General features: G+C 36.7%; 1 protein-coding gene across 1 annotated transcript in view; it reads right to left on the reverse strand.

Annotated features, from left to right (window-relative positions):
- Positions 1 to 11,422, reverse strand: part of LOC109831513 — a 17,220-nt gene extending 5,798 nt beyond the window's left edge. The window contains exons 1-7 of the mRNA XM_020398848.1: positions 11,398 to 11,422; positions 9,641 to 10,109; positions 9,444 to 9,482; positions 8,316 to 8,437; positions 8,003 to 8,149; positions 6,318 to 6,407; positions 6,072 to 6,196 (exon numbers count right to left, since the gene is read on the reverse strand). Coding sequence (XP_020254437.1) covers positions 6,072 to 6,196; positions 6,318 to 6,407; positions 8,003 to 8,149; positions 8,316 to 8,437; positions 9,444 to 9,482; positions 9,641 to 10,109; positions 11,398 to 11,412 — 1,007 coding nt within the window. The 5' untranslated portion in view covers positions 11,413 to 11,422. The remainder of the gene's footprint in view (positions 1 to 6,071; positions 6,197 to 6,317; positions 6,408 to 8,002; positions 8,150 to 8,315; positions 8,438 to 9,443; positions 9,483 to 9,640; positions 10,110 to 11,397) is intronic.

The raw sequence follows: 27,792 nt of genomic DNA on the forward strand, positions 1-27,792 counted from the left end.
TATCCCTCGCCAAAGATATCTAAAGATGATGACAACAGGCAGCAAGGATAAACGACTAGTGATTGTGATAGCTAGCAATGGACAACTAATGAAGTTCGGTTGGAATAATATCAGGGTTAAGCGTAGAAGGACCAAGGGAAGGAGGGTTTGTTTATGAATTTTTAAAAAAATTAATATAAGGTACTATTTTGCAAAAAAAAAAATGATGGCGAAAGAAATAAAATGAAGAGTTAAAAATATGATTATTAGATTTTTTTTAATTATTGAGTTATAAATTGATTAGGAGTATCAAATTTTGATATTTGATTATTATAATTTTTTAATTAGCATAGTTTTAAAATTGATGATGATGCTTAGGTTAATATAGGATTAAGTATTCACATATAATCTTATACAGGGATACACGTCAATTTTCTTAAGATGAAAGATCGAATAGCAAACCATCAATTTCTCTTTATATATAAAGGTGGGATCATAAGAGAATTAGATGAATGAGATACGTAGTTTTTTAACAAAATATGAAATTATCAAGATTAATCAAATAGTGAATCGAATAAAAAAACGTTTGGAAGCATCTCATGTTTATATACACTAATATAGTAAAGTAATAAATTTGTTCTTCTTTTGAGTTAAAAATCTTGTTATAACTTAGAAAAGCATTAATTGTTGTTCATAACAAAATATTGTGAAGTAACAAAATTGGCACAACAAAATAAATTGAGCCAGATTATTAATTATATTTGATTCTCAACCAAGATTTTTGTTGGAATTAAGCAGGTTTTCTAGAAAGAATATTTTTTTTCTTCAGCATACTTAGGCGTAAAAATCTTGCTTATAAACATGTAATGGAAAGTGATGCAATACTTTTGATGGAATATTTTTAGAGAATGCAATTGGAAAATCTAGGCGTCTTTATGCATTACACGCTGATCAGCTTCCATGTAGCTATCAAATTTTGTTTTGGGTTTATACGAGATGTGTTGTGAAATATAGAAATTTCTTAGACATCATTTTTTTGATAATTAAGAAAAACTTTTATTATCAAAAGTGAGTGTTTGAGTACAAGCCCTTAATCAAGTACATCTGAGATAAACAGCGAACATAAATACAAAAAATTTAAAAAAACCAAACATAACATGTGAAGATTTAAATTGGAGAGGAGTCTTAAGCTTTGAAACAACCAAGACATCCACCTTGACTTTCTTCACCAGCACATTTGGATTCAAATTACTTTGTTGATCCTTTCAATCCATATATGATAAATAGTTGCTGCAAGAGGCTCTAAGCAACCTGCTCTTAAAATCCCCCTTCCTTACAATTAGAGCAAACCAATCTACTCCAATTTCCCATAAAAATGGGTATACACTCTAAGCGTATCCTAGGTTTGCAATTTATTAAAACAAGATATCCACAAAATAACTATCTAGAAATGAGAGCCGACACTATATAGTATTCTTCCAAGCGACCTCACTTAAATAGGCATATAAATCTTTATAAGCACGGGATATTTTCATGCAATACTTTTGATGGAATATTTTCAGAGAATGCAATTGGCAAATCTAGGCATCTTTATGCATTACATGGTGATCAGCTTCCATGTAGCTACCAAATTTTGTTTTGGGTTTATGCAAGATGTGTTGGAAAATCTAGGCGTCTTTATGCATTACACGGTGATCAGCTTTCATGTAACTAAGATTATCGATAGTGGATAGCGTCGCGTAGTGGTGAGACATCGCTAAAGCTATTTGGGGTTATTGCGATAAAATAGCAGTAAAAAGTGCAAAGTAAAATAGCGATCTAATTTAAATATGTATAATTATTCAAAAAAATAAGAAAAATTATGGAAAAAATTAGAAAATCTAAAAATATTATTTGATGATTTAAAGAGATCATAAACATGAAATAGATATGTAACTATCATATAATACGAAGACGACTGGAGGAGTCAAAAAGTCAACGTCTTCGAGAAGATGAGCTGAGCGGTGAGAGGATTGCAGCAGGAGGAGCTCACGACGAGAGGATGTGAGAAGAAATACTGAGGGCGGTACCGGAGGCTGTGGGACGCAATGAGAATACGTTAGAAATCGCAAGAGGCAGTGGGATGCAGTGGTTGCGGGTCGAGTTTAATTTTAAAAAACTAAACCTCAAACCACTTTTAAATATCGGTGAAAAACGGATTTTACCCACAATCGTCCGCTATTCACCGCTATGGCGCACTATTGGCTGTTTTTGTGAGTGAAAAGTGCATATTTCGTAGTATATCACCGCTACTGAGCGATAGCGTAGCGGGAAGGGACCGCTAACGCTATTAGCACCGTTATTTACCGTTATTTATAACAATGCATGTAGCTACCAAATTTTGTTTTGGGTTTATGCAAGATGTGTTGTGAAATATATAAATTTCTTAGAGACAATATGTTTTGATAATTAAGAAAAACTTTATTATCAAAAGTGAGTGTTTGAGTACAAACCCTTACTCAAGTATATCTGAGATAAACAACGAACATAAAGACAACAAAACTTTAAAAAACCAAACATAACCTGTGAAGATTTAAATTGGAGAGGAGTCTTAAGCTTTGAAACAACCAAGACATCCACCTTGACTTTCTTCACCAGCACATTTAAATTACTTTGTTGATCCATAAATGATAAATAGTTGTTGCAAGATGCTCTAAGCAATATGCTCTTAAAATCCCCCTCCTTTACAATTAGAGCAAACCAATCTACTCCAATTTCCGATAAAAATGGGTCTACATAGTGTATTCTGGGTTTGCAATTTATTGAAACAAGGTAGCCACAAAATAACTATGTCTAGGGTATGAGAGCTGACATTATGTAGTATTCTTCCAAGCGACCTCACTCAAATGGGCATATAAATCTTTATAAGCAAGGGATATTTTCATGCATTACTTTTGATGGAATATTTTCAGAGAATGCAATTGGCAAATCTAGGCATCTTTATGCATTACACGGTGATCAGCTTCCATGTAACTACCAAATTTTATTTTGGATTTATGCAAGATGTGTTGTGAAATATAGCAATTTCTTAGAGACATCATTTTTTTGGTAATTAAGAAAAACTTTATTATCAAAAGTGAGTGTTTAAGTACAAGCCCTTACTCAGGTATTTCTGAGATAAACAGCGAACATAAAGACAACAAAACTAAAAAAACCAAACATAACATGTAAAGATTTAAATTGGAGAGGAGTCTTAAACTTTGAAACAACCAAGACATGTTTCTTCACCAGCACATTTGGATTCAAATTACTTTGTTGATCCTCTCCATCCAAAGATGATAAATAGTTGCTGCAAGAGGCTCTAAGCGTACTACTCTTAAAATCCCCCTCCCTTACAATTAAAGCAAACCAATCTACTCCAATTTGCCATAAAAATGGGTCTACTCTGAGCATATCTTGGGTTTGCAATTTATTGAAACAAGATAATCACAAAATAAAACTATGTCTAGGGTATGAGAGTCGATGCTATATAGTATTCTTCCAAGCGACCTCACTCAAATTGGCATATAAATCTTTATAAGCAAGGGATATTTTCATTCTATCATTTAGCACCCAACTCCTAGTATGAGCAACGACCCCTACGACATTCCTAAAATGACTACGAAGCCAATTTTTAATGGCCAGCAACTTCCTCCAAAAATAAGAATCAATGGTTTAGAAGTCCATGTAAAGTTGTGATGCAGATATTGATCATGAACCCATCTAATCTATAAGGAGGCCTTCTCATATATATTTCATTTGAGTTTAAGTAATCATAGTATATTCTAACTCTTAGTTTGTATAAAACCCCGACCACCATAGTTTTTAGGCAAACACATACTCCATGAAACCAAGTACATCTTATGAACCCCCTCTCTATTTCCCATACAAATTGACAAACAAAATATCATTATATCCAAGAAATGACAAGGGCTTGGGGAAAGATGTTATGCTTGAGTCACCAGAAATGGTTAGCGATCTTTGATACTACCTGTAAGATAATTTTTTACCAACAACCTTCAATTGTTAGAAAAATTATTATAGGTAACATATTTGCTGCTATTCTTTATACGATGAAACTTTTTTAGCCGATCACTATTTTGAAAAAATTTCGAAACTCATCTGAAAGAAAACAATTGTTCCATCATACAAAGGAGCAACACTAAAATTATTCTTTACCAATGATGATTTATTCTAAGACATTATATAGAATATCATTATAATCATTTATGTCATATGCACTATGAAAACAAGTAATATCTCCAATATTGTTACAATCCACAACGCATTTTGCATTAGATCAAAACATCATTTATTGTGTAATACGTAAAGGAAAGATATGTTCTTCAGTTGCACCTTCTAAAAGTTTTTTCATCTCAGATATACCTATTTATCTTAGATATACCTAAGTAAGGGCTAGTACTCAAACACTCACTTTTGATAATAAAATTTCTTAATTACCAAAAAAATGATATCTCTAAAAAATACTATAATTCACAACACATCTTGCATAAACCCAAAACAAAATTTAGCAACAGCATGGAGGCTAATCACCTTGTAATGCAAAAAGAAACATAAGACTTGTTTTTCCAATTACATTCTCTGAAATATTCCAGTAGAAGCATCACTTCGCTTTCCATTATATGTTTATAAGCAAGATTTTTTACGCCATCTACAACAAATTACCATGAAGTAGCTAAATTAGGCAGGTTTTCTAGAAAGAAGATTTTATTTCTTCAGCATATTTAGGCGATGATAAAGTAATCTAACATCTCACTTATCCCTATATGTAAATCTTGAAATCTTCTTTTGTACAACAAATATTTATAAATACTTCATTCATGTCCTAAATTTAAAATTATTTATCTTAACCATTGTTGGCTCATTTTTGCATTATGTAACCTAATAGACCTCAAATGTTGAAATTACTCTGGAACATCATTACTCTATGTCATTAAAATAAAACATGTGTTTCTACAATATAACCAAGTTATTTCAATATAATGTGGTATTACAATATAATATATGTATAAGTATAAACAATTTTAGAGGCATAAGGGTATTCTTAAAACTTGAAGTAATTATGTAATTAACTTGAACTATGTGTTAAGCCCACATGGCTTATTTTGGTGATATTATCATGTCATTCTTATATTATGAATATGACTAATAAAATGAATGTGAAATTATGAAGGAGATTTAAATGTGATTAATGATTATATATTTGAATTGCGGTACTTGTTACTAAATATTTAGCTCGTATTAAATTAAAGAAGTTTTATCAAAATACTTTTGTATTTTGATATTCTATTCCTAATTCTTAAAATATCTCTTATAATTTTAAAGTAATGATGAAAACATGTAAACTACATTATGCATTGTGCTTTAAGCTACCGAGAGACTTACAATTATATACGATCGTATTCTTCAACACATGCACTTGGATTGACAGTTAAGCATTTATGACGAATTTTTGTTGAGTGAAATTTGATGATGTGATATTACAATTGAAAACTATGATAATTTTATTGAATAAAATCATTGCCAATATGTTTGATTTATTAAATATTTAAATAAATAAGAAAACACATAACCACATTATGCATTACGGTGTTTTGCATTTCAGGTTATCCGGAAATGAGGTTACATTATACATTATCATTATTTTTAACATTGAATCCTTAACATGTCCATAACATTTTCTCCATTTCCTGTGTCGATGTCCTTGATTTCCTAGCACCAATCAAGGTCTAATATGATGGAGACCTCTACAAATGCTAGTCTAGTGCTTAAAGAACTAAAGGCAAGATAAGCTCATTGCAATAAATATAAGAGCAGGAGTTCAACATCATGAATGCATTGCACAATCTTCTTAACAGCAATAGCATGCCAAAATTTCAAATTGTTAATTCTTCAGGAATACTTATCAATGAGAAAATGTGATCAAATTAAGGCTGCAAAATTAGTTGGAATTAGCACCTAGATCTCAAGGTTTATACGCTTGTCCACAGCAGATAAAATCTGAGATTATAATCTATAATTTGAATGTCTTAAGATGCATTTAATATCCATACCGTGCCTCCTGTAGATTATGCTGCCTCATCAATAGAAGTCCATAGGCAAATACAATGCAGGTTTTCTCACGCACACCAACAAAAGAATCCATTATTCTGTAGACAGGTCCTACTAAATCTAGTGCCTGCAGGAGAGAAAAAAACGGTCAAAGGATAAGTCTATTTGTTTCAACCAAATAATGACAGTAGAAGGGATTGTACAACTTGAAGGAGAATGAGTAAATTCTCTCTAGAAGGAAAATTCACCTTTGTTGATGATTCTGCATCACCAATACAAATATAGGACACAGCTGCATAAACTTGGCACATAGATTGCATCGATTTGCTTTCAGTGAGCTGAAACACCAACATTTTTCTTGTCAGAACAGAAGTAGAAGCATTCAAATTAGTGCAATATTTTCGATAAATTACAAACATGAAATGATAATGAATAGACAAACCAATGTAGAAAAAAACTCATTTCGAAACCCGTTTTAACACGTTTCAACACCTAACAAACAAAAGTGTTATAAAACTCAAGCAAAACCCATGTTGCATTTAACACAGAAAATAACATCAAAAAACGCGTTTTATCCACATTACATTATGCGTTATTTAACATTTGTTAAATTGAGTTACATTGATGATCATATATGGATATGTGGCGATATCTCCACCACCCAAATTAGTATCACAGTAACTAAAATAAGTTCTTAATTGTATACCCCAACCTTAAGTTCATTCACGTGAAAAACTCTAGGTATCCCCTAACCCCATCTCCAGTGCCTCCCTCATCTCCTCCCACACTCCTTCAAGAAGAAACCTCTCAATCTCCTCTTCCTCTTGCGCCTTCGATGAAGACGAAACCTTTCGATGAAGACGAAACCTCTTGCCAACGACAAGGCTCACCTCACCCTTTATCTTTGCCGACTACAAGACTGGTCTTTCCTCAGCTCCCATATCTCCTCTCGCCGATTAAGAAAATTCTACCCCCATCTTCACCTTTAATGCCCGTCCAACTTCTAAATCCCAGCTCTTTTCTATGAAGATGAAGTATTCTAAATTCTTACTCTTGTAACTTTTTCAATTCTCCTTCATGTTTGAAATTTTTAATGATATTAACTATTAAAGTCATTACGGATAGTTTGTATTTATGAAATATCTAAATTTTTAATAAACAAAATATTCTATGTTATGTGTTATGTTTCTTTGCATTTTTTTCCCATCACTGTTAACAGAAGGCAAGGTTGCCGATAGCGGATAACATCGACGTAGCGGTGAGACATCGTTAAAGCTATTAGGGGTTGTTGCGACAAAATAGCAGTAAAAAACACAAAGTCAAATGGCGGTCTAATTTTGATATATATATGAATATTCAGAAAAAAAAAATTAAAGAAAAAATCTGAAAAACCTAAAAATGCTTATTTGATGATTTAAAGAGATCCTAAACATGAAATAGACATATAACCGTTACATAATATCGAAGACGATTGGAGGAGCAAAAGAGTCGTCGTCTTTGAGAAGATGAACTGAGCGATGAGGGGACTGCAGTAGTAGGAGCTCACGGCGAGAGGAGATGAGAGAAAGTGCTGAGGGAGGTTCCGGAGGCTATGGAGGTGGCGGGAATACGCCGAAAATTGCGGGAAGCAGTGGGATGCAGTGGTTGCTGGTAGGGTTTAATTTTAAACAATTAAACCTCAAACTGCTTTTAAATAGCGGTCAAAAAGTGGATTTTGTCCACAATCTCCCGCTATCCACCGTTATGGTGCGTTATTGGCTGCTTTTGTGAGCGGAAAGTGCATATTCCATAATATATTACCGCTATTGAGCTATAGCGTAGCGGCAAGGGACTGCTAACGCTATTAGCGACGCTATTTACTGCTATTTATAACAGTGACAGAAGGCAAAGCATTACGTAATGTGTTATCATTACTTTCAACATTGAGATAAACCTTAGTAGCTTCTATGAAATGGAAAGCAGCCTCATGGAAGCAACCAACAGAATGTGCATATTGCCCTCTAAGCATCTCGATCATGCATTCACAGCCTTGCAATATTGTTGGGAATCGAATAAACCAATCTCTCATATGTACTAAAGCCTGTAACAAAGAACAACTTGGAATCAGAAGAAAGATTTATAATGCATGAGGTGACTACTAACTAGAATAACCATCCAACCATAGATTTCTAGCTCAGCACAAGATCTCTTGAAACCAGGAAAACAATTTCTGTTTGTTTTAACGAATTAGTTCCATCATACTTTACCTCTTGGGCTTCAACAAATTCTGAACGAGTAAGCTCTACTGCAACTCTGTTTTCAAGGAATTGCATTAGCAGCATCAAGTAGAGACCAGCCATCCAGATAGCTGAGTGTTGTAAGTCTACTTCTACATATTATGCCACAATTTGATATAAGCATTAAAAATCAGTCAAATAATAAGAAACAAAGCAGGAAAGCACTTTATAATCCGAAGAAGTAAGGCCATGTTTTATAGTTTATATAATACAGGATCTGGGATTACTGTGATGATGATGATTACTGTCGCATCAAGAATAAAAAAAACTTAAAGATGATGTTCAAGAAACAAAGAAGGAAAAAATGTTTAATATTGAGAAGTGATACACGCCATGCTCATAAGTGCAGGACATACTATTCTTCTTATTGCAGAAGTTATTAACAGGCCAATAAATAAAAAATCATAATGCAGAAGTCTGTCTTACATTTTGCATCGACTTTATTTGATTTTGATTAACTGTAGAAAATTTCATAAGAAACCAACACTCTATGCAATAGAATTGATAGTATCTAAAATATCTGTACACATAATAAATCTGTATATATCTGGCATGATAGAATCGCACAAAAACTGGAGCTAGTATAGCAGCAAGAGCATGAAAATTTCTACAATCTCAGTTCCAACCAACTTATAGTTACAGTGGATGTATTACAATATGCATTATGCAAAACATTGATGGAAATAATACTGCACACATAGATCAAGAAAAGATTTTTTTCATGAACTTAATTAAATAACATACTTAGGTGTTCATTTTTATTTTATGGGTTTGAATGGACCCATTAGACCATAAACGCAATACCCAACCTTAAGTGCTTAATGGGCCTTTTTTGGTGTGTGTTGGGTTGTGCATGTGTGGAGGGTTTGGGTTTCTGTGTCGGTGGTGCTGTACGCTTATGTAGAGCCATTGTTTTAAATATCAGATATCGCGTAAACATCAGACGACCAAAATAAGTATCGGATTGAGAAAATCGGGTATATCAGGAATATGTAGTAAATATCAGGTGTCATGTCGGATGATGTTCTTACATAATATAACATTCTAATTCGTAACCTAAACAAACAAATAGAAATCTTTAAAAACTAGAAATGCTACCTCTTGCGCCATCAGAAATACCCAATTTCAACAATTCATCTGCACATGATGCAACAATCAGTTAGTAAGATAAATTGTCCATGGAATTAACAGAACATGCTTCTCCTGTATATCAAGGTCGAATCTGATACAGGAAAAAAATAAGGAAACTGACCAATATAGTAGCAAAGAACAAAAGGAATATTACAAAGGCTCACCATGAATCAATTTTAATCCTGATTGTATTCGCTTTCCACACTCTTTAAACACCCCTTTTGGTCTCCCAAGCATGACGGTCATCAGATCTACAAGGGCATAAACAGCACTCCTTGGAAGCCACTCTCCATCCAATGGTGGAGGTGCCAATTGCAACATATCTTCAAAATCTAAAGGCTTATCATGAGGATCCAACCCAGTAGCAGCTCTAAACTTCTCCTCGAGCTGTTCTTTTTTATCAGAAAGCGCCGACCTCTCTTTCCGCTGTAAATTAGATTGTGATAGGCTTTGATTCACAGAATCAAGCTGTGTGTTCAGTTCTTTGATGATCCGAACTTTCTGTTGGTCAGCCTTCATGGCGGCATCCAGCTTGTCCACGTGCTTGGTAGCACCCTTATAATCACAGATTCTCATCAGGTAGAAGGTTTGCAGCAGCTCATGATAGAAGAAAATGCCAACACATTGCTGCTTCTGTCAGAATAAAGGAAAATTTCACAACAGCCATCAGAGAGGGTTCATTTAAATTTGGTTCTTCAAATTATAGAAAGAAGCAGTGAAGAATGAAGTCCTCTAAAGAAAATCCTATCGTACTCTACTTTCTACATCTAGACTCTTCCCTAATCAAAAGGGAGTACCAAAACGGTGTTCCTTGATAGGAGCCAGACTGTTCGACCTCTAGATAGCAGTCAAAAGTGATTGCAGGTAGTGCCTCCCTTGCCTACAATTGTTGCCAAGATCTTACAATAATGATATAGGGTTTTATAGATATTAGTTTCTTAAATCTTCAATAATTGCATCCTAGTCCCTTAAATCTTGAAAATTGTGTATTAGTCTCTTAATACTATAGGGTCTTGCAAAATGGTCCCTCCGTTAATATTTAAGTTAAAAAGACTACTTATGATTGGGTTAGCTCCTAACCCAACACTTGCAATCACCCAACTACCCCTCTCTTTGATGTTCAAACCTTTGTGAAGCTCAACTTTGAGTTAAGGTTCTTTTATTATCATTGGAGAAGAAGAACTCAAGCAGGTTTGGTATTTTTAAGCAAGTAATGGGTTTACCCATTAAGAAATGAGTTGGGAAACATAATAGAGGGGTAAAATCATCACTTTACCTCCACCAGTTAGATTTGATAGAATATTCCCTTTAAATTTAAAGCGATTTAACTTCACGGATCATTTTTCCAGCCCCTACAAGAGTTGAGATACTAATAAGCAAATTTCAAGATCTGAGGGAGCACGATGTAATTATTGAAGATTTAAGGGACTAATATCTAGAAAAAGCTAAAACTTCCTAAATGATAAAATTTATGGGCCTAAATCTAATCAAAGGAACCTACACGCAAGGTTGATAGGATCCCAAATAAAGTATACAAATGAGAGGAAAAGCTCTAAGCTTCACATTTCAAGCTCCATTTAGTATTCGAAAGTTCTCCTCCTAAGATGTTTCGTAAATAAGTCAAATCAAGCTACATGGCCACACACAGAATTCGGAACAATTACTCGATAGATAATTTTCGCTCAATTTACAAATAAACTAAACATTTCGTATCGATACTCCTCAAAATCCCTGATCTTCAACAATTAGTAACATCAATTTTGAGAGAGATGGTAGCCCCATTTACGCCCGCACTAGACATTTTGGACAAGTACTGCTAACCCATAATTCTTCTACTGCTGGTAACAACATAAAAACTGAAAAAATAACTTCAAGCTAGAGACGAGCACCCCGGAAAAAAAGAAGAAGAAGAAGCTTTTACCTTCTCCGGGCTCATCAAGCCCCAGCTGCGCATTGAAGTTCGCGGTCCACATCAGCATCGAGCCCTCCTCCTCATCCTCCGTCTCGATCAGGGATAGGGCCTTGAGGAGGATGTGCTTCTGGGGGGGGATGGCGCCGGTGAGGTGGTAGCAGTGGGAGAGGAGGGAGTGGGCCCGGAGTTTGAGGGGAAGGGAGGAGGGGATGCGGGTGAGGAGGAGGTGGGCCCGCTCCAGGTGGGACTTGGCGTGGGTGAGGTTGTGGGTGCGGGTCAAGAGGAGGTGGGACGAGCCGGGAGTGGCGGGTGCGATCTCAGCTAAGGGGAGGAGGGAAACATTGGACTGGAGGGCTGATTCGAGGCACTTGATTGCTAAGGGGAGGTTTTTGTGAGCGTGTTGGCCTCGTCGCGCCAGGGCCCAGAGGCCCTCGATTAGGGTCTCGGTTTTCATGACGGCCGGGCATCTGGTTTCTGGGAAGAAGAGGCGGAGAAAGCGGCGGGTGGGGGGGTTTGTTATTGTGTGCAAATTCTTCATCCCTCTACCGAGCTACTACCAACCCATTACCCATATATAGGGAAGGGGGCAGCCGACACGGGAGAGGAGCTAGGGAAGAAAACGAAGGAGGGAGCCGACCTACGGATGGGAGCAAGCGGCGGCCATCAGATCACGAAGACTTAGGAGGAGGTGAGAACCATCGGGTAGGTGAAGAAATTAGAGGAGCTAGGGCACAAGTGGGGGAGCTGGGAATTTAGAGTAACGGGCCAACTTATTGGGCCAACAAAACAACCAACAATCTCCACCTTTGGCCCAAGGTAGTGCTGTTTGCTTGCCAAAAAAAAAAAAAAAAAAAATCAAGGAATAGGAAACCTATTTTCTTAAAAAATTGTTTTATGGTTGTTTGGTTGGTTAAAAAAAAAAGGAAATCAAATAATAGGAGATGAGTTGTCACAATATTATTGGATGATGTGGGTATTTTTTTAAGAAAAGTTGTTTTGAGGTTGTTTGGTTGGTTAAAAAAGAAGGAAATCAAAGAATAGGAAACATATTTCTTATAAATAGGTTCTTCTCTTGTGTTTGGTTCATTCTTAAAAATAGGAGATGAAATGAGATGAGATGAGTTGTCATTATATTATTGGATGATGTGACCCACACTTAAGGAAATCAATTTCCTTGTTTTTTTGGAGGAAATGGGTGGAGATGAAATGGAGATGAGATGAGATGAGTTGTCACAATATTATTGGATGATGTGAGTTATTTTTAAAGATGAGATGGGATGGAGATGAGATGAGTTGGATGATGTGACCCGTTTCTTTTATTTGGTTTATTTTATTGGATGATATGAGATGAGTTGTTGGATGAAAATAATATTTTATTGGATGATGTGGATGAGTTGTTGGATGAAAATAATATTTTATTAGATGTTATGGGTAAGTTTTAGGGATGGAAATGGTGGAAATTAAAATTTTGGAGATTTCCAAGCTCCAATTTCCTAGTCTTGGGATGGAAATGGTGGAAATTAAAATTTTATCAGAAGGGCATTTTACTTGGTGCAAGTTCCAAATAGATCTGGGAAGCGTGTAGTAGAGGGGCTAATTTTGAGTAAGAAGTACAAATATTGTACTAAACTTGTGTGGGAAAATAATCACCCATGGACGGTAGATATGTGTCTCATACTCTCATATTATGCATAATTAAGTCAGCTCGTCAAGACAATTAGAGGCTCAGCTCGGTCGATTTGACACACTGATATCTTACGAGGACGACTTGAAAGGTGTCACTTGTCGACGACCCGAAAGGTGTTACGTGTCACCTCCCGGCTGAGTCGACTACTTAACCACTCCACTCGGCTAACTCATCGGTCAACATCTTGCACTGGCAACTCTAAAGACGGTACTTCTCGACCACCATACGAGTAGAAAGACGACGGAACGTCTCAGGCCTCGAGCCCCTCCTGTGCACTAATGACCAATCACTTCTCATTAAATTGAAATGACCTCTCCTCCACTCCTCGGCCGACACTAGTAAAGTTGAAGCTGCCTTGGCCGCAAGCATATGCCCGGCTAAATATACCATCTTAAAATCATTCCATTACTATAAAAGAAAAAAACTATTTTTCATTACAGGGTAAGTTTTTTCCCACTATTCTCTGAACTTAAGAACTACTAGCGTTCTTATTACTTCTCCTCGTAAGCCACCCACTAACTTGATCGTCGGAGGAACAACCGGGTAATCACACCCCGCCCTCTAACAATCTGTTACTTGTACAAGGAAGTACAACTTGCCCAAAGACTAGACATTTAGAGAGTGAGAGGACATCTGTCAACTTAATCCACTTTCATTTGATTGTGTGATTCCATACATCAACAGACAAAATAATTAGATATTTGCTTATCAAGTTGATGATTAGCTGGGGAACCATGGATCACCTTAGATGGATGGGAGGTTCCAATATGGCTTCCATGGTCATGGTTTTGATTCCAGTATAAAAAAAAAAATTTGATGATTAATTGATTTGGGGGTTCTCCCAAAAATTGATGATTTGGAGTTACTTTTGCAAATGCTATGATTTAGGATAGTTTTACAAATATCCTCCCTGTAAGGGCTATATATGCAAATAACCTTATACTTTCAGAGCATTGCTTCGGTGCTCCCAAATTAGCATTTTTAATTTGAAAAAAAAATTAAAACTATATAAAAAACTGGAAGGGCATTTTTGTCCAACCTATTCACTTACTTTCCTAACCTCTTCTAAAACTGTTCTCAGTTTACTCCATCTTTGTTTTCTCTCTTGCTGCATCAATTCTTCGCTGCCAGGGACACCACCACAACTCCACCCAACCCCTCTCCTCCATCTGCCTTCTTCCCCACCTTCCACTCTCTCTTCCGCTCTGGAGATCTGTCTGCCATATCCTTCCTCATCGAACTAGACCGATCCTCACCTCTCCTCTGTCGTCGCCTCCTACACCTTTTCCGACATGCTTGACTGAGGCCCACCAGAAGCAAGGATGCAGGAATAGATGTTGTAAATAAACCAGTGCACCGCAAAGGTTTTTAGCTGTGTCTCAACGAAGATCCAGAAAATGTATTTTAAGCCTGACAATTTGATTTCTAATTTTTTTTCATTAGTTCGTCTTTTTTGTATCCATTGAGGTTAGTATGTATGTAAACAACCCCAGCAAGGGCTCAAGTTTCCCAAAACTTTTTCAATGGGCAATATACATGTGAACAAGTGAACAACCCCAGTTAGGGCTCAAGCTTCCCAAAACGTTTCCAGTGGGCAACTGTTGGAAAAATCGAATTTATTTTTGTTCTTTATCTCCTCATCTCTTATGGAAATTTTCTTAAGATGTTTGATCATCTTTTATAAGTCTTAACCTCATCTCAGCGTGAGCGCATGTCTCAAACCTTACAAAATAGTTGTATATAGAATATTGATTAGTTGGTAAATGAAGAAGGAAGAATGGTAGAAAAGGAAATAGAGACGCATGCATTAGTTGTATAGTTGTAACTAATCACAAATTCTATTTTTCTTCTTATTTATACTTTCTAAAATAACCTTTTTATCTAAGTGAAATTACTCTTTTGGGTGTGGAACTCGTCTCAACTACCATATCCCTCAAATTTAGGATGTGAGAGAGATTTTCAAGGAAACAAATTACATTTCCGTGCAAAGCATGACCTCCTATTTTTTTAGCATTGTATTTTGAACATGCCCACCTTTAAGGTTTAATACATTTGATTTGATTATTGTATGCTCAAAATTAGAAATCATATATACTGCTCTATGCTTAAAAGGTATTGTTCATAATATAATAATTTACTGTTGAATAAAAAGTGACTTCACTCTGAATTCAAAGATTCACTGTTCACACCACAATAATATACTGTAGTATGAACAGTAAATCTTTGTGTCCTTCTTTTTTAAGTACTGGGTCAAATGCGTGTGCACTGCACGTGCTTAAATGTTTTAATTATTTACTTTAAGTTTATTTATTTACGATGACATGGTTATAGAAAAGTTTATAATTATCATAATATATTAATTCTTTTTATATTTCCATGTGTAAAATCTTGTTAGATTTAACATTTTGTCTTCCAGAGAAATAGTGATGTTTAAAGCCTTAAAATATTACTGATTAAGATTAATTAGCAATTTGAATGTATGATTTCAAAATATTAATGATGTAAGGGACCAATATAGAAAAAAATATTATTATTAATGAAGAAAGTAAATTCTTAAATTCATCAATGAAAAATTATAGGTTTTATCCAGTCATTACGAATTTTGTTTAGTTATAAAAAAATCACTTCCACATATTGTTTACTTCCACCTATTGTTTATCCGGCGACCGAGTATATATATATTCAAGAACTTTTTTCTAGAATTTTTTAAGTTAGAATGTACCACATCGAACCTACATTAGGACTGCGTCTCCAAATAAATGTTGGGTTCCTGCTGTCAGTGACCTCATCTATGGGCTTAACCTCATCACCCTCGATGAATCCAGAATCACACTCCTGGATAGACCCTTAGTCAATGGGTCAGCAAGATTCTTTTCAGAATTTACAAAGTCTAGAATCACAATTTCGCCTAGCAGGTGTTGTACTGATTTATATCTTATTTGAATATGTCTGTTAAGTTTTTTATTGACATGCACTTTCTTTAGAAGCTCTATGGTGGATCTAGAATCAGAGTGAATAAAAATTAGAGGAGAGGGTTGTAGGACCAAAGGCAGTTCAGAGAGTACATCTTTTAACCATTCTACTTATGTGCAAATGGTATAAAGTACAATCAATTCAGACTCCATGGTACTCCTGGCAATTACTGTTTGCTTACAGGATTTCAAGGATACAACTGCACCACCAAAAAGGAATATATATCTAGATGTAGACTTTACACTGTTCGAATATATGATCCAATTGGCGTCACTATACTCTTCTATTGCATCAGGGTACCCAGTGTAAGTCAAGCAGTAGTCAATTGTGCCTTTCAAGTATTTAAATATTCTCTCTAAGGTAATACAGTGATCTTTGCTCGGGTTGCTGGTATACCGGCTCAGTCTCTCTACAGCATAAGCTATATCAATCTAGTCCGGTTGAATATATACAAGAGAGATCCAATCAGCTGAGAATACTTTAGGTGGGAGACATGTTCATTTTCATTCTTCTTCAAAGTTATAGAATAGTCATAAGGTATAGAGACAGGTTTAGAGTTATGAAAATTGAATTTGGTCAGCATTTTGTCAATACTATGAGATAGACCCAAAGATATTCCTCTAGTGTCACTAGTGATTTTCATTCCAAGTATCATATCAGCAAGACCTAAGTTTTTCATGTCAAAGTTCTTGGAGAGATAATCTTTAACCTTTAAGATTACTTTAAGAGTTGTTCCAAAGATAAGGATATCATCAACATAGAGACAGATGATGATATAGTCATTGTTTATCACTTTAGTGTAGACACACTTATCGTGTTCATTCACAGACAAGCCATATTATGCAATGACTTTGTCAAATTTCTGGTGTTATTGTTTAGGAGCTTGTTTTAGACCATACAAAGATTTAGCAAGTTTACAGACTTTATTTTCCTAACTTTTGGCAATAAAACCTTCAGGTTGGTTCATATAGATTTCGTTATCTAAATCATCATTCAAAAAATCAGTCTTGACATCTATTTTATGTATGATCAACTTATGAATAACAGCAAAGCCTAATAATACTCGGATAGTTAAGATTCGGGTTGTAAGAGAATATGTATCGAAGTAATCGATGCTCTTTTACTGAGTATAGACTTTAGCTACTAATCTTGCTTTATATTTGTCAATGGAACCATCAGCTCTAAGTTTCTTCTTGAATATCCATACGCAACCAACAGGTCTATAACCTGAAGATAAGTCGGTGAGTATCCAAGTATGATTTTTTATTATAGATTTTATTTCATTATCAATGGCTTCTTTCCAGAAAAGAGATTCAAGAGAATCTATTGCTTCCTTAAAGGAGCTTGGATCACCTTTAATAAGAAAGGTAAGGAAGTCTTCTCCAAAATTCTTTTGAATTTTACCTCTTTTACTTCTTCGAGATTCAATATCTAGAGGTTGGGAGAAATTAGAAGATGGTAGATCAGAAGGAATAGATGATCTAGGATTTTTTGAGATTTTGGATTTGAAAGGAAAGATGTTTTCAAAATAGACTGCATATCTTTCTTCAATGATAGTATTATTGGATATATCACCGATTTCAGAGTTAATGACTAGAAATCTGTAAACATTGCTATCTAGTGCATATCTAATAAATGCAGCATCAATAATCTTAGATCCAATTTTCCTCTTCTTAGGTTCTGGAATAGCTACCTTAGCCAAGCAACCCCAAACTCAGAAGAAGTTCAATCTAGAAGTTTTCCCCTTCCAATATTCATAAGGACTTATATCAGAAGTTTTGTGGGGAATCCTATTAAGAATGAAGCAAGCAGAAAGAAGAGCTTCACCCAACAGATTTTTTGGTGCTCCTAAACTAAGTAACATACAGTTCACCATGTCCATAAGGGTTCGGTTCTTTCATTCAGCTCCCCCGTTAGACTGTGATGTATAAGGAGTCATTACCTCATGAATAATATCGTGCTCTTGGTAATATTCAGTCATTTTATTTGAGGTATACTCCCCCCCCCCCCCATCTTAAATCTTGATTTGGTTTTCAAGTTGGTTATCAGACTCAGCTTTATGCAACTTAAACCTATCTAAAACTTCATCCTTAGTTTTGAGAAGATAAGTGTAACAATATCTGGATTGATCGTCTATAAATGTCACAAAATATCTCCTACCCCTCGGGTGAGAACTCGGTTCGAGTCACACACATCACTATTAATTAATTCAAGGGGTTTCAAAGTTTCTAGTTATAGACTTGAAGGGTTTCTTAGTGTGTTTTCCTTGAACACAAATGTCACACTTAGATGAGGGATCATGAGATGGGTTAGGAATGAGATTCAATTTAATTATTTTCTGCAAAGTTTAAAAATGTATATGTCCAAGTCGTCCATTCTAAACATCATAAGATTCAACAATTTGTGCTATAAAAGATTCATGTATTTTATTAGAACCAGAATTGATTACATTTTGAGCTTGAAAAAGCCATTACAAATAAAACTTTTTCCTATGAATACATTATTCTTTGTAATCACAAATTTATTGGATTCCTTTACAATCCTAAAGCCAGCTCTAAGAAGAAGAGATTCACTGATCAAGTTTCAGCAAAGAGAACGAACATGATGAATGCCTTGCAAATTTAGAGATTTTCCAGAAGTCATGGTGAGCTCTATGCATCCACTTCCCACTATTTATTTGGTGGAATCATCTTCTAACACTGCTGGATTTTCCTCTTTTAGCGACGGACATTTCCGTCGCTAAAAGTTGATATTCCATCGCTAAAATTTTGACACTATATTAAGGGTCCCTAAAAATAGGTTTAGCGACGGATTTTCTGTCGCTAATATTCAGCGGCGGTTTATTAGTGACGGAAAAATGGTCGCTATTTAAAATTTTAAAAAATTAAAAAAATATTAGCGACAGAATTTCCGTCGCTACAATAGTATTAGCGAGGGAATTTCCGTCGCTAATACAATTTTAGCGACGGAAATTCCGTCGCTAATAAGTTATTTATATCGTCATTTATGTTGTCGTGCACGTTTTCCGTCGCTAAATACTCTTTTTAGCGACGGAAATGTCGTTGCTAAATACTTATTTAGCAACGGAATTTCCGTCGCTAATAAGAACAATTTAAAAAAAAGAATTTGGAAAATATTTTGAAAATTAAAAAAACCCTGTACAATATCGATAATAATTTTAAAACACTTGTTCAATCAGCAGTATAATATTCAATCTCACGCATATATCACACATTTATTTCAATAAAAACAAATAAAAGTTTTTTGACAGGTACATAATAAATATTGTTTATACAACACAAGAAATTGTTTTCAAAGTTATATTAAAGACAATCAATCCTCCTGATCATCATCATCCTCATCCTCAGCACCAGCTGCATTATGACTACCCTCGGCTACACCTTGTGAAGAAGTCCCGACCTGTAAATATAAATTAAATGTTAACAAGGGTGTGTAACCGTTAATAAGAGTGCAAATATAAATATAATTCCTGTAACACCACAACACAATACAACACAACACCATAACACAACAACACAACACCACAACATCACAACACAACAACATAATACAACACAACACCACAACACAACACCACAACACAACAACACACAACACTACCCAACACAATACTACACTACACTGTACAACACATCACACCACAACACAACATAACAACAACAACAACAACGCCAACAACACCACAATCACGACCAAAGCCCCCACTCCACACACCCCCTCCCCCTCCATCACTACCATCACCACCATCAACACCCAATCCCCACTCCTCCCCCTCCCCCACCACGACCAAACCCCCCACAAACCAATCACATAACGACCATCATAACACAACACCACAACCAACCAACCAACCTACCAACCAATACCACCAATACTACGCACGCATACACCATCAACACCACCATCACATAAAAACATTATAAGTATATATTTTGGGCTTTGTGTTAGGGTTAGAGTTAGGGTTTGTGTGTAACAGTTTGTATCAGTGTGTATCAATGTGTATAATATCATCTAATTAAAAAAAAGCAAAGTATATATATTACCTGATCTGACATAAACCGTCTCCTATATGCCTTCTGAGCCTCCTGAGGAAGAGTCGACATAAATTGTGTGAACTCCAATTCTCTCTGCTCCCAGTGCCTCCGTTCTTCCTCTGCAACCCGCTGATATGTTGTTTGCTGCGACTGCCAATCTTCAATCGCTTTTAATCGCTGCTCCATTGAGTCTTGATATGAACTGCTTCCTGGTGGTGCTACAGACTCGTAGGTGCTACTAGACTCGTGCGACCTCTGCTCGGATCCTCTCCGCCGATATCTGTTCTTCCTACTGGGTCCAATGACTGTCTTAATGATGGAGTCCTCCTCCTCTCTACTTAGTCGAGCAAGAGTGTTAGAACAGACCTGAGACTAAGTCATTTGATCATGTACCTTGGCATGTAATTTCTCCTGCGATATATCAAAACAACCCGGGAAAGTCGACTTACTAATGATGCATTGATATGAAATTGAATATATAAATGAACTGCTACTTACAGCCAGATCCTTATTCTTTGCTTTCTTCTCTTCATCGGTGTAATTCGGGCTCCAGGAAGTCAAAATATAATCTGCAAAATATCTGAGATCTCCCCTTCCCTATTTTATTCAAATATATCATTAATCCATAACACATAAATTATACTCAACTTAAAAGCTAATATATTATATACCTCAAGTATCAATTGATGATAATGCTGGCTGAAGGACCTGGAGCCCCGTGATGCTCGTAACTGCGATGCGCGTTGCGATTCCTCCTTGCTATTTCAGCTTGAGCCTGTAAAACAATATCAAATCAAAACAATATAGAAATTCAAACAATAAATTATAAATATATACTTCAATAATACCTAAATTCCAGCCGTGTCCCAGTAATCGCAAAGTACAAAAAAATCTACTCCATCCACACGCTCGTCAAGATGCCAGAATCGCTCCCAATCTTCTGTTATTTGAAGAAAATATTTTTTCTTCACCTCAAACCGCCATATCTTGAACGATAAATTGATTTGCGTGAAGTAGTAAGTCCAGACACCAACATTATCGTCAAGAAAGAAAAATCGCTTCAACATATAAAGAAAAAATAAATACAAATCAGTGTATTAAACATAATAATAAACTAATAACTAATAATGATGAAAATTAAAATAAATGACTTACAAATCAGTGTATTAAACATAATAATAAACTAATAACTAATAATGATGAAAATTAAAATAAATGACTTACACATATATATCTCCAACAAGCCACCAGAACTAATAACTAATAATGATGAAAATTAAAATAAATGACTTACACATATATATCTCCAACAAGCCACCAGCGCATCAATCTGCTGTGACTTCCACGTCAAAAAAATGTTGAAGAAATCTTGTCTCCTAGATAAAGCGGTAAGGAAATTGTTGAAAGCATTGGCAAAGGCCCCGACAGGCACTCCGTTTTCCCATCGGATCACAGCCCTCCGATGAATATCAGGGATGAGTTTCGTTTCCTTAGTAGCATTGCGACCGCGCCTAGGAGGTCGCCCGGTACCTGCGAAATAATGAATCAGATGAAACAATGAATCAATCCATATTTGCTATTAAAATTTAAAATAATAACCGATAAACTAAAAAAATCTATTCATACCTTTCAGTTCGTGGCATCTACGCTTTGCTTGTTCGTACCTATGCTGCGCGATAGGGCACAAAGCATGATAAGAATCCTAATCCCCCTTCACCTTGGCCGGACCGTTGACTCGCTGATCCGTAATAGAATCTGGCGGTAGTGTCGCAGCTTCTAGAGCTATGCTAAACGGCTCAAATCTCCTCTCCTCCAATACATCTGCATACGGTGGCGGTGGTATCTCTGCATGCTGTGTAGGATCAGCCTGTGTCTCCACGTCATGTGGAGCATCTCCGCGTGATGTGTCCTGTGGCTGCGAGTCATGTGTAGCATCTCCTCCTCCTGTGTAGTAAATGTTAAAAAATGTTAGGCTCATGTTAATAGTTTATAGAAATATACAGATATAACAAATAAATAAAAATACCTGACGTAGAGGCATGTGCGTCGCCTCCAGAATGTCTACCAAATAGTCTCTCAAGCGCTTTCTTATGTAATCCTTTTATCATCTATACTTTAAAAACATAATAATATAAAGACAATAATATAATACATGACACACCATAATACATGATAACTGTTTGCGTCAGGAATATGTTCTGTTGTAGAATTCATTATAATTGTTTATTGATTACAATGAATACAAAGGAGTAAGTTTCGTACTTTGTAAAACTACTCTTTACAACAAAAATCAAATTACAAACTCCTTAGAAACAAACGCAGGATCGTTGTTTGGATCGCTGCTTGCGCGGGATCTTTGCCTGTACCGAGAGTGCTTTAACTCGTGGACCACCAAATCACAGATTGTGAGGGGTTTAGAGATTCTTCCTTTATTTATCGAAGTAGGAATTTGAAGTGAATATCTTATCAAAGTAAGACGATCACTCTTCTTAAGATCAAGTCAAAGCTCGAATCTCAAGGAATCATACGAGGAACTCAATTCTTATTGTTTTCTCTCAGCTCTCTATGCTCAGATCTGCTCCAATTTGCTCGATCCTCTTCGAATTGCTCTAAAAATGCTCTCCCCCCTTTTGTAACCGGCGTCCCACTACTTAAATACCATCTTTTTATGAGGTTAGTGGGCCTATTTTCAGTTTATAACTATCTCCCCACGTTTATGGTTGATCTCAAGTAGTTATGAAGCTAAAAAACCGTCAAAAAACGTGTTGTAACCAACTCTATGGCCGAGACAGGGTTGTGTGTCTCGCACTTCCGAAACAGTTTGTACTATCTCGGGTATTTTGGCTCTAACTCTCTCATCCAATATAGGAATGAGATGATCCAAGATACGTTGGAAAGCTAAGGAAGAGATCTACAACTTTTGTCTTTTGACCTTCTTCATATTTGGTGCAAGACATTCATGACTGTCTCGCATTCTGAGACAGTTGTGACTCTCTCGCACTTCCGAGACAGTTTGTGTTATCTCAGGTATTTTAGCTCTAAATCCCTCGTCCGATCTCGGAATGAGATGATATAAGATGCGTTGGAAAGATGATGAAGATATCTACAACTTTTGTCTTTTGACCTTCTTCAGATTTTATGCGAGACAGTCATGACTGTCTCGCATTCCGAGATAGTTGTGACTATCTCGCAGTGCAATTTCATCGTCCAGATTATTATTTTATGTCAATGAAAACTCCTTGGCTATTTCGTCAGCCAAGATAACCTTCTCATCATGATCTTCGTCAGACACGGATTGATGAATGTAGGCTCTAGGCAGATTCTTAAGGATAATCCATTCGTTATTTTTCATTATATCTTTGACATTAAAGCACTGTTTGGCGTGAACAGCTAACATGTATTTTTCAGACTGATATATTTTCTTGTTAAGACTAACGATTGTGTAACCGTAGTCATCCTTCGCCTTTTTCTGTTCACACCAACAAACCTTAAACATCACATGACTGACTTCCTTATTAATCCCATAGAAAATCTCCACGATGTCTTCTACCTGACCGTAGCAATAGATTTCCCCTTGTATCGGATTTAGATCTTTTGAACTAGTGTATGACAGTTGCGAGAAGGAGCAGAACACACCGCTATTTTGCGTTTGTCGTCTCTCTTCGAGACGACGATGTTAAACCTAAAGCCATTGACACAGTAGCCTCCATAATGCTTAACCACATTAGAAGGACCTCTGGCATATAAACAAACTTTCTCAGACAAGTTAACCCCATTCGTAATCTGTTTGTCAACCTTTAAGAAAAGAAGCAAATAGTTTACATATCTGGTGGTAGGCACATATATTTGATATACGAATCAGAAATGTAAAAAGATCTTACTTCACCCTTCAGGCATGCAGGGAATTGTCTAGAGTATGTGTCCATAACTCTCTTATTTTTTGTTCTGCATTTAAGAGTAGTCTGGACATATCGGATGTGAAGCCTAGACAAGAAGCATTTATAACGGTTAAATAGAGATAATTATTGTGAGGTGATATAATCTGATTCAAACAGTTAAATACTTACGCCGCGTATATGTTAAATGTAGTATCATTGCTTAGGATATATGTGTAGGCTTGATCTAGCTCCATTCTGGGGAATCTAGTGTCCTCCTCACAATCATTATAGAATGTACCGTCAATTATTCGTTGGGGACGGTTTAGCCTTATCTTCACGCCCCGCAAGTAACGAGAGATAAAATTCAAACTCTCGTTACTTATGTAGTTCTCTGCGATTGACCTTTCAGGACGTGCACGATTATGCATTAGTTGTTTCATGAAACCCAAATACCTACAAGCATATAGTTTCATGATTTGTGACAAAATGGAACTGAGAAACGTAATTTAACAAATATTAAATGAATATTATAATAATAAATATCTCTCCACAGGGTACATCCAGCGATATTGAACTGGTCCTGCGATGCGGGCTTCGTATGCTAAATGTATTGTGAGATGCACCATGACCTTAAAGAATGAGGGTGGAAATAGTATTTCTATTTTACACAGTGTATTGGCAACACGTCCCTCTAATTCTTCAAAATCCCTGACATCAATCACCTTAGAGCACAGTTGCTTGAAGAAACCGCAGAATTCTATTACCACCAACGTGAGTTCCTTGTCAGCATGTCGCAACGCAACCGGGAGAAGTTGATGTAATAGAATATGATGGTCATGAGTCTTGAGTCCCAAAATCTTTCTGTCCTCAATATGCATATTTGCTGAAATGTTTGAAGCATAACCATCCGGTGTCTTCACAGACTTTAGAAATAAACACATATTGTGGACCTCATCATTCGACAGTGTGACACATGAGGCTGGGAGTTCAAACTTTTCGTCGCCTTTATCTATAGCTTACAGTTCCGGACGAATGTTCAATTCTGGTAGGTCTCGACGTGCCCTTAAGTCATCTTTCGATTTTTTTCCCGTCCTGCAACAAAGTGTTCAAGAGATTCTCGCATATGTTCTTCTCGATGTGCATGACATCCAAGTTGTGATGTATTTTTAAACTTCTCCAATATGACAGCTGATAAAATATGCTGAATTTTGACCATCCATGCGGAAGTTCGGTGCCCTTTGAGACACGCCCATGCGACTGGACATTATGAGGCTTATTTCCTTTCGATTTTCCCTTGAGAAATAACTTACCCTTTCCCTTTTCCTTCCATTTTTGCTTCAATATTTTTCTCCTAACCCCAAATGGATTTTCTTTGTTGAATCTTTTTTTTTTCCAAATATTTTTCTAGGTAAAGGATGTAGAAGCTCAAATATTTCTTCTCCGATCAGCCTTGGTGGTGCTGGTCTACTTTCTAGATTGCCGTCGAACTTTTCTACTAACTTTCTAAACTTATGCCCTGTAGGCAACCATCTTCTGTGTTGCCAATAACAAAACTTACGGGTGTACTTTAGAAACTTTCCCTCATAGTCTGGCATGCAAACCGAACAAGCAATCTGACCCTTCGTCAACCATCCAGACAGGTTAGCGTATGCCGGGAAGTCATTAATTGTCCACATGACCATTGCCCGCATACAGAAAGACTCCTTATCATAGGCATCATAAGTGCTGACACATTTTCCCCAGAGAAGCTTCAGGTCGTCAATTAATGGTTGGAGGAAAACATCGATGTCATTTCCTGGAGAATATCTTCCAGGGATCAAAAGTGATAGTATCATGTACGGTTGCTTCATGCACATCGACGACGGCAGGTTGTACGGTGTCAGCAACACTGGCCAGGTAGACCAAGCAGAGCTTATTAATCCAAACGGATTAAATCCGTCGCTAGCAAGCCCCAGCCTAATATTCCAAGACTCTTTACCAAAGTCGGGGTATATACGGTCGATGTGCTTCCATGCCTCACCGTCCGCAGGATGTCTTAGTTTCCCATCCTCTTTACGGTCGGTCGAGTGCCATCACTTATTCTCAGCCAGCTCGGCAGACATATAAAACCACTGTAGCCTAGGAATAATTGGAAAATATCGGAGAACCTTCGTAGGGATTCTACTGTGCTTATTGGATGCACCGCCTTCGGATGTGCTTGTAGCTTCTCCTTTCCAACGTGATACATGACACGTCGGACATTCCTATAGAGCTTCATTACCCTTATTGTATAAGATGCAGTCGTTAGGATAGACGTCTATCTTCTTGTAATCAAGCCCCAGTGTATCAACAATCTTGTGAGCTTTGTAATAGGTCGCGAGGATGCTTTTCTCGCCGCCTGGAATGACTTTCCTCAACAAATCTAATAACATCTCAAAATGTGTAATAACCATCCCACTGAGTGTTTGGATATGAATAAGCCTCAGCATAAAAGAAAGCCTTGTGAACTCCTTACACCCTTCGTATAACGGTGACTCGTTTTCTTCAATAAGTCTCATCAATCGATCTACATCTTGAAACATATCATTAGTGTTGACATCACTCACCGACGACGCTCCAAGAATATCTTCTAACATATCAGTCGTGTCAACTGTTGGATTGCTGACTTCAGTGAATTCTTCCTCTGATTGCATCACCGGGACGCCTTCATCGTGATGACTCCAAAATACATAAGAGCTATCAAATCCATTGATTGACAGATGAAAACTTACGTCACTCCTAGCAAGCATTTTACCGTTCCTATAATTCTTATAAGGATAGAAAATCGACCCGCTTAGCGACCGTAGAGGGTTTGTGTCAGAGTAGGCTAAGAAAGATTCAATCCCATCCTTGTATCGGGTGTCTAGATGCCTTCCATCACGTGGTATGCTCATGAACGATTTGTTAGGAACTGTCCGCATCTAGAATTTAAAAATTAATAGAAGTGAGCATATCCCTACATATATCATTTTAATTTAGGGATGTAAACGTGTGTTCAGAGGACTGCATGTGTGACCGGCTGTCAGAGGAAGGCTTCTATCCCATTAGGTATGTAAACGTGACGTGTATATGTATTTACGTATGTTCAAGTGTACTTTCAATTCGTCAAAATTTCGACAGCACCTACTCGTTGTTCTCCGAGTACACTATAATGGGAAGGATATACTCCTGCATATCCCTCCGCAATTTGTACACAGAGAACAACGAGTAAGCACCGCCGAAACTCTGACGAAAAGAAAGTACACAAGAACACAAGTAAATACATACGAGTAAGCACCGCCGAAACTCTGACGAAAAGAAAGTACACAAGAACACAAGTAAATACATATACATGACATGTTTACATACCTAACCCGTCCACACTGGACAGATCCAATAAATATTTATATATAAGCCCCCTCTCACATACGCGTACAAAAAGGTTGTCGGATCGTACAAGATGGTCGCATATCCGCCAATGATCCTGTACGCGTATGTGACAAGTAAATAAAGAGATTATATATAGTATTTATTGGATGGGGTATTCTACGGCTCAAAAATATGAGTGTACGGTGTGTGTAGTTTCTATGTAATTAACGATATAAGAGTTACGCTAACCCATTATCCTCACCATCACCCCCACCCTCACCCTCACCTAACCCTCAACCTCAACCTCACCATCACCCCCACCCTCACCCTCACCCTCACCTAACCCTCACCCTCACCCCCACCTTCACCCTCGCCTAACCCTAACCCTAACCATAACCCTAACCTTAACCCTCAAACTCACCCTCACCCCCCCCCCCACCCCTCA

The sequence above is a fragment of the Asparagus officinalis genome, chromosome 2 (assembly GCF_001876935.1).
Source record: "Asparagus officinalis chromosome 2, Aspof.V1, whole genome shotgun sequence".
NCBI classification, from domain to species: Eukaryota; Viridiplantae; Streptophyta; class Magnoliopsida; order Asparagales; family Asparagaceae; genus Asparagus; species Asparagus officinalis.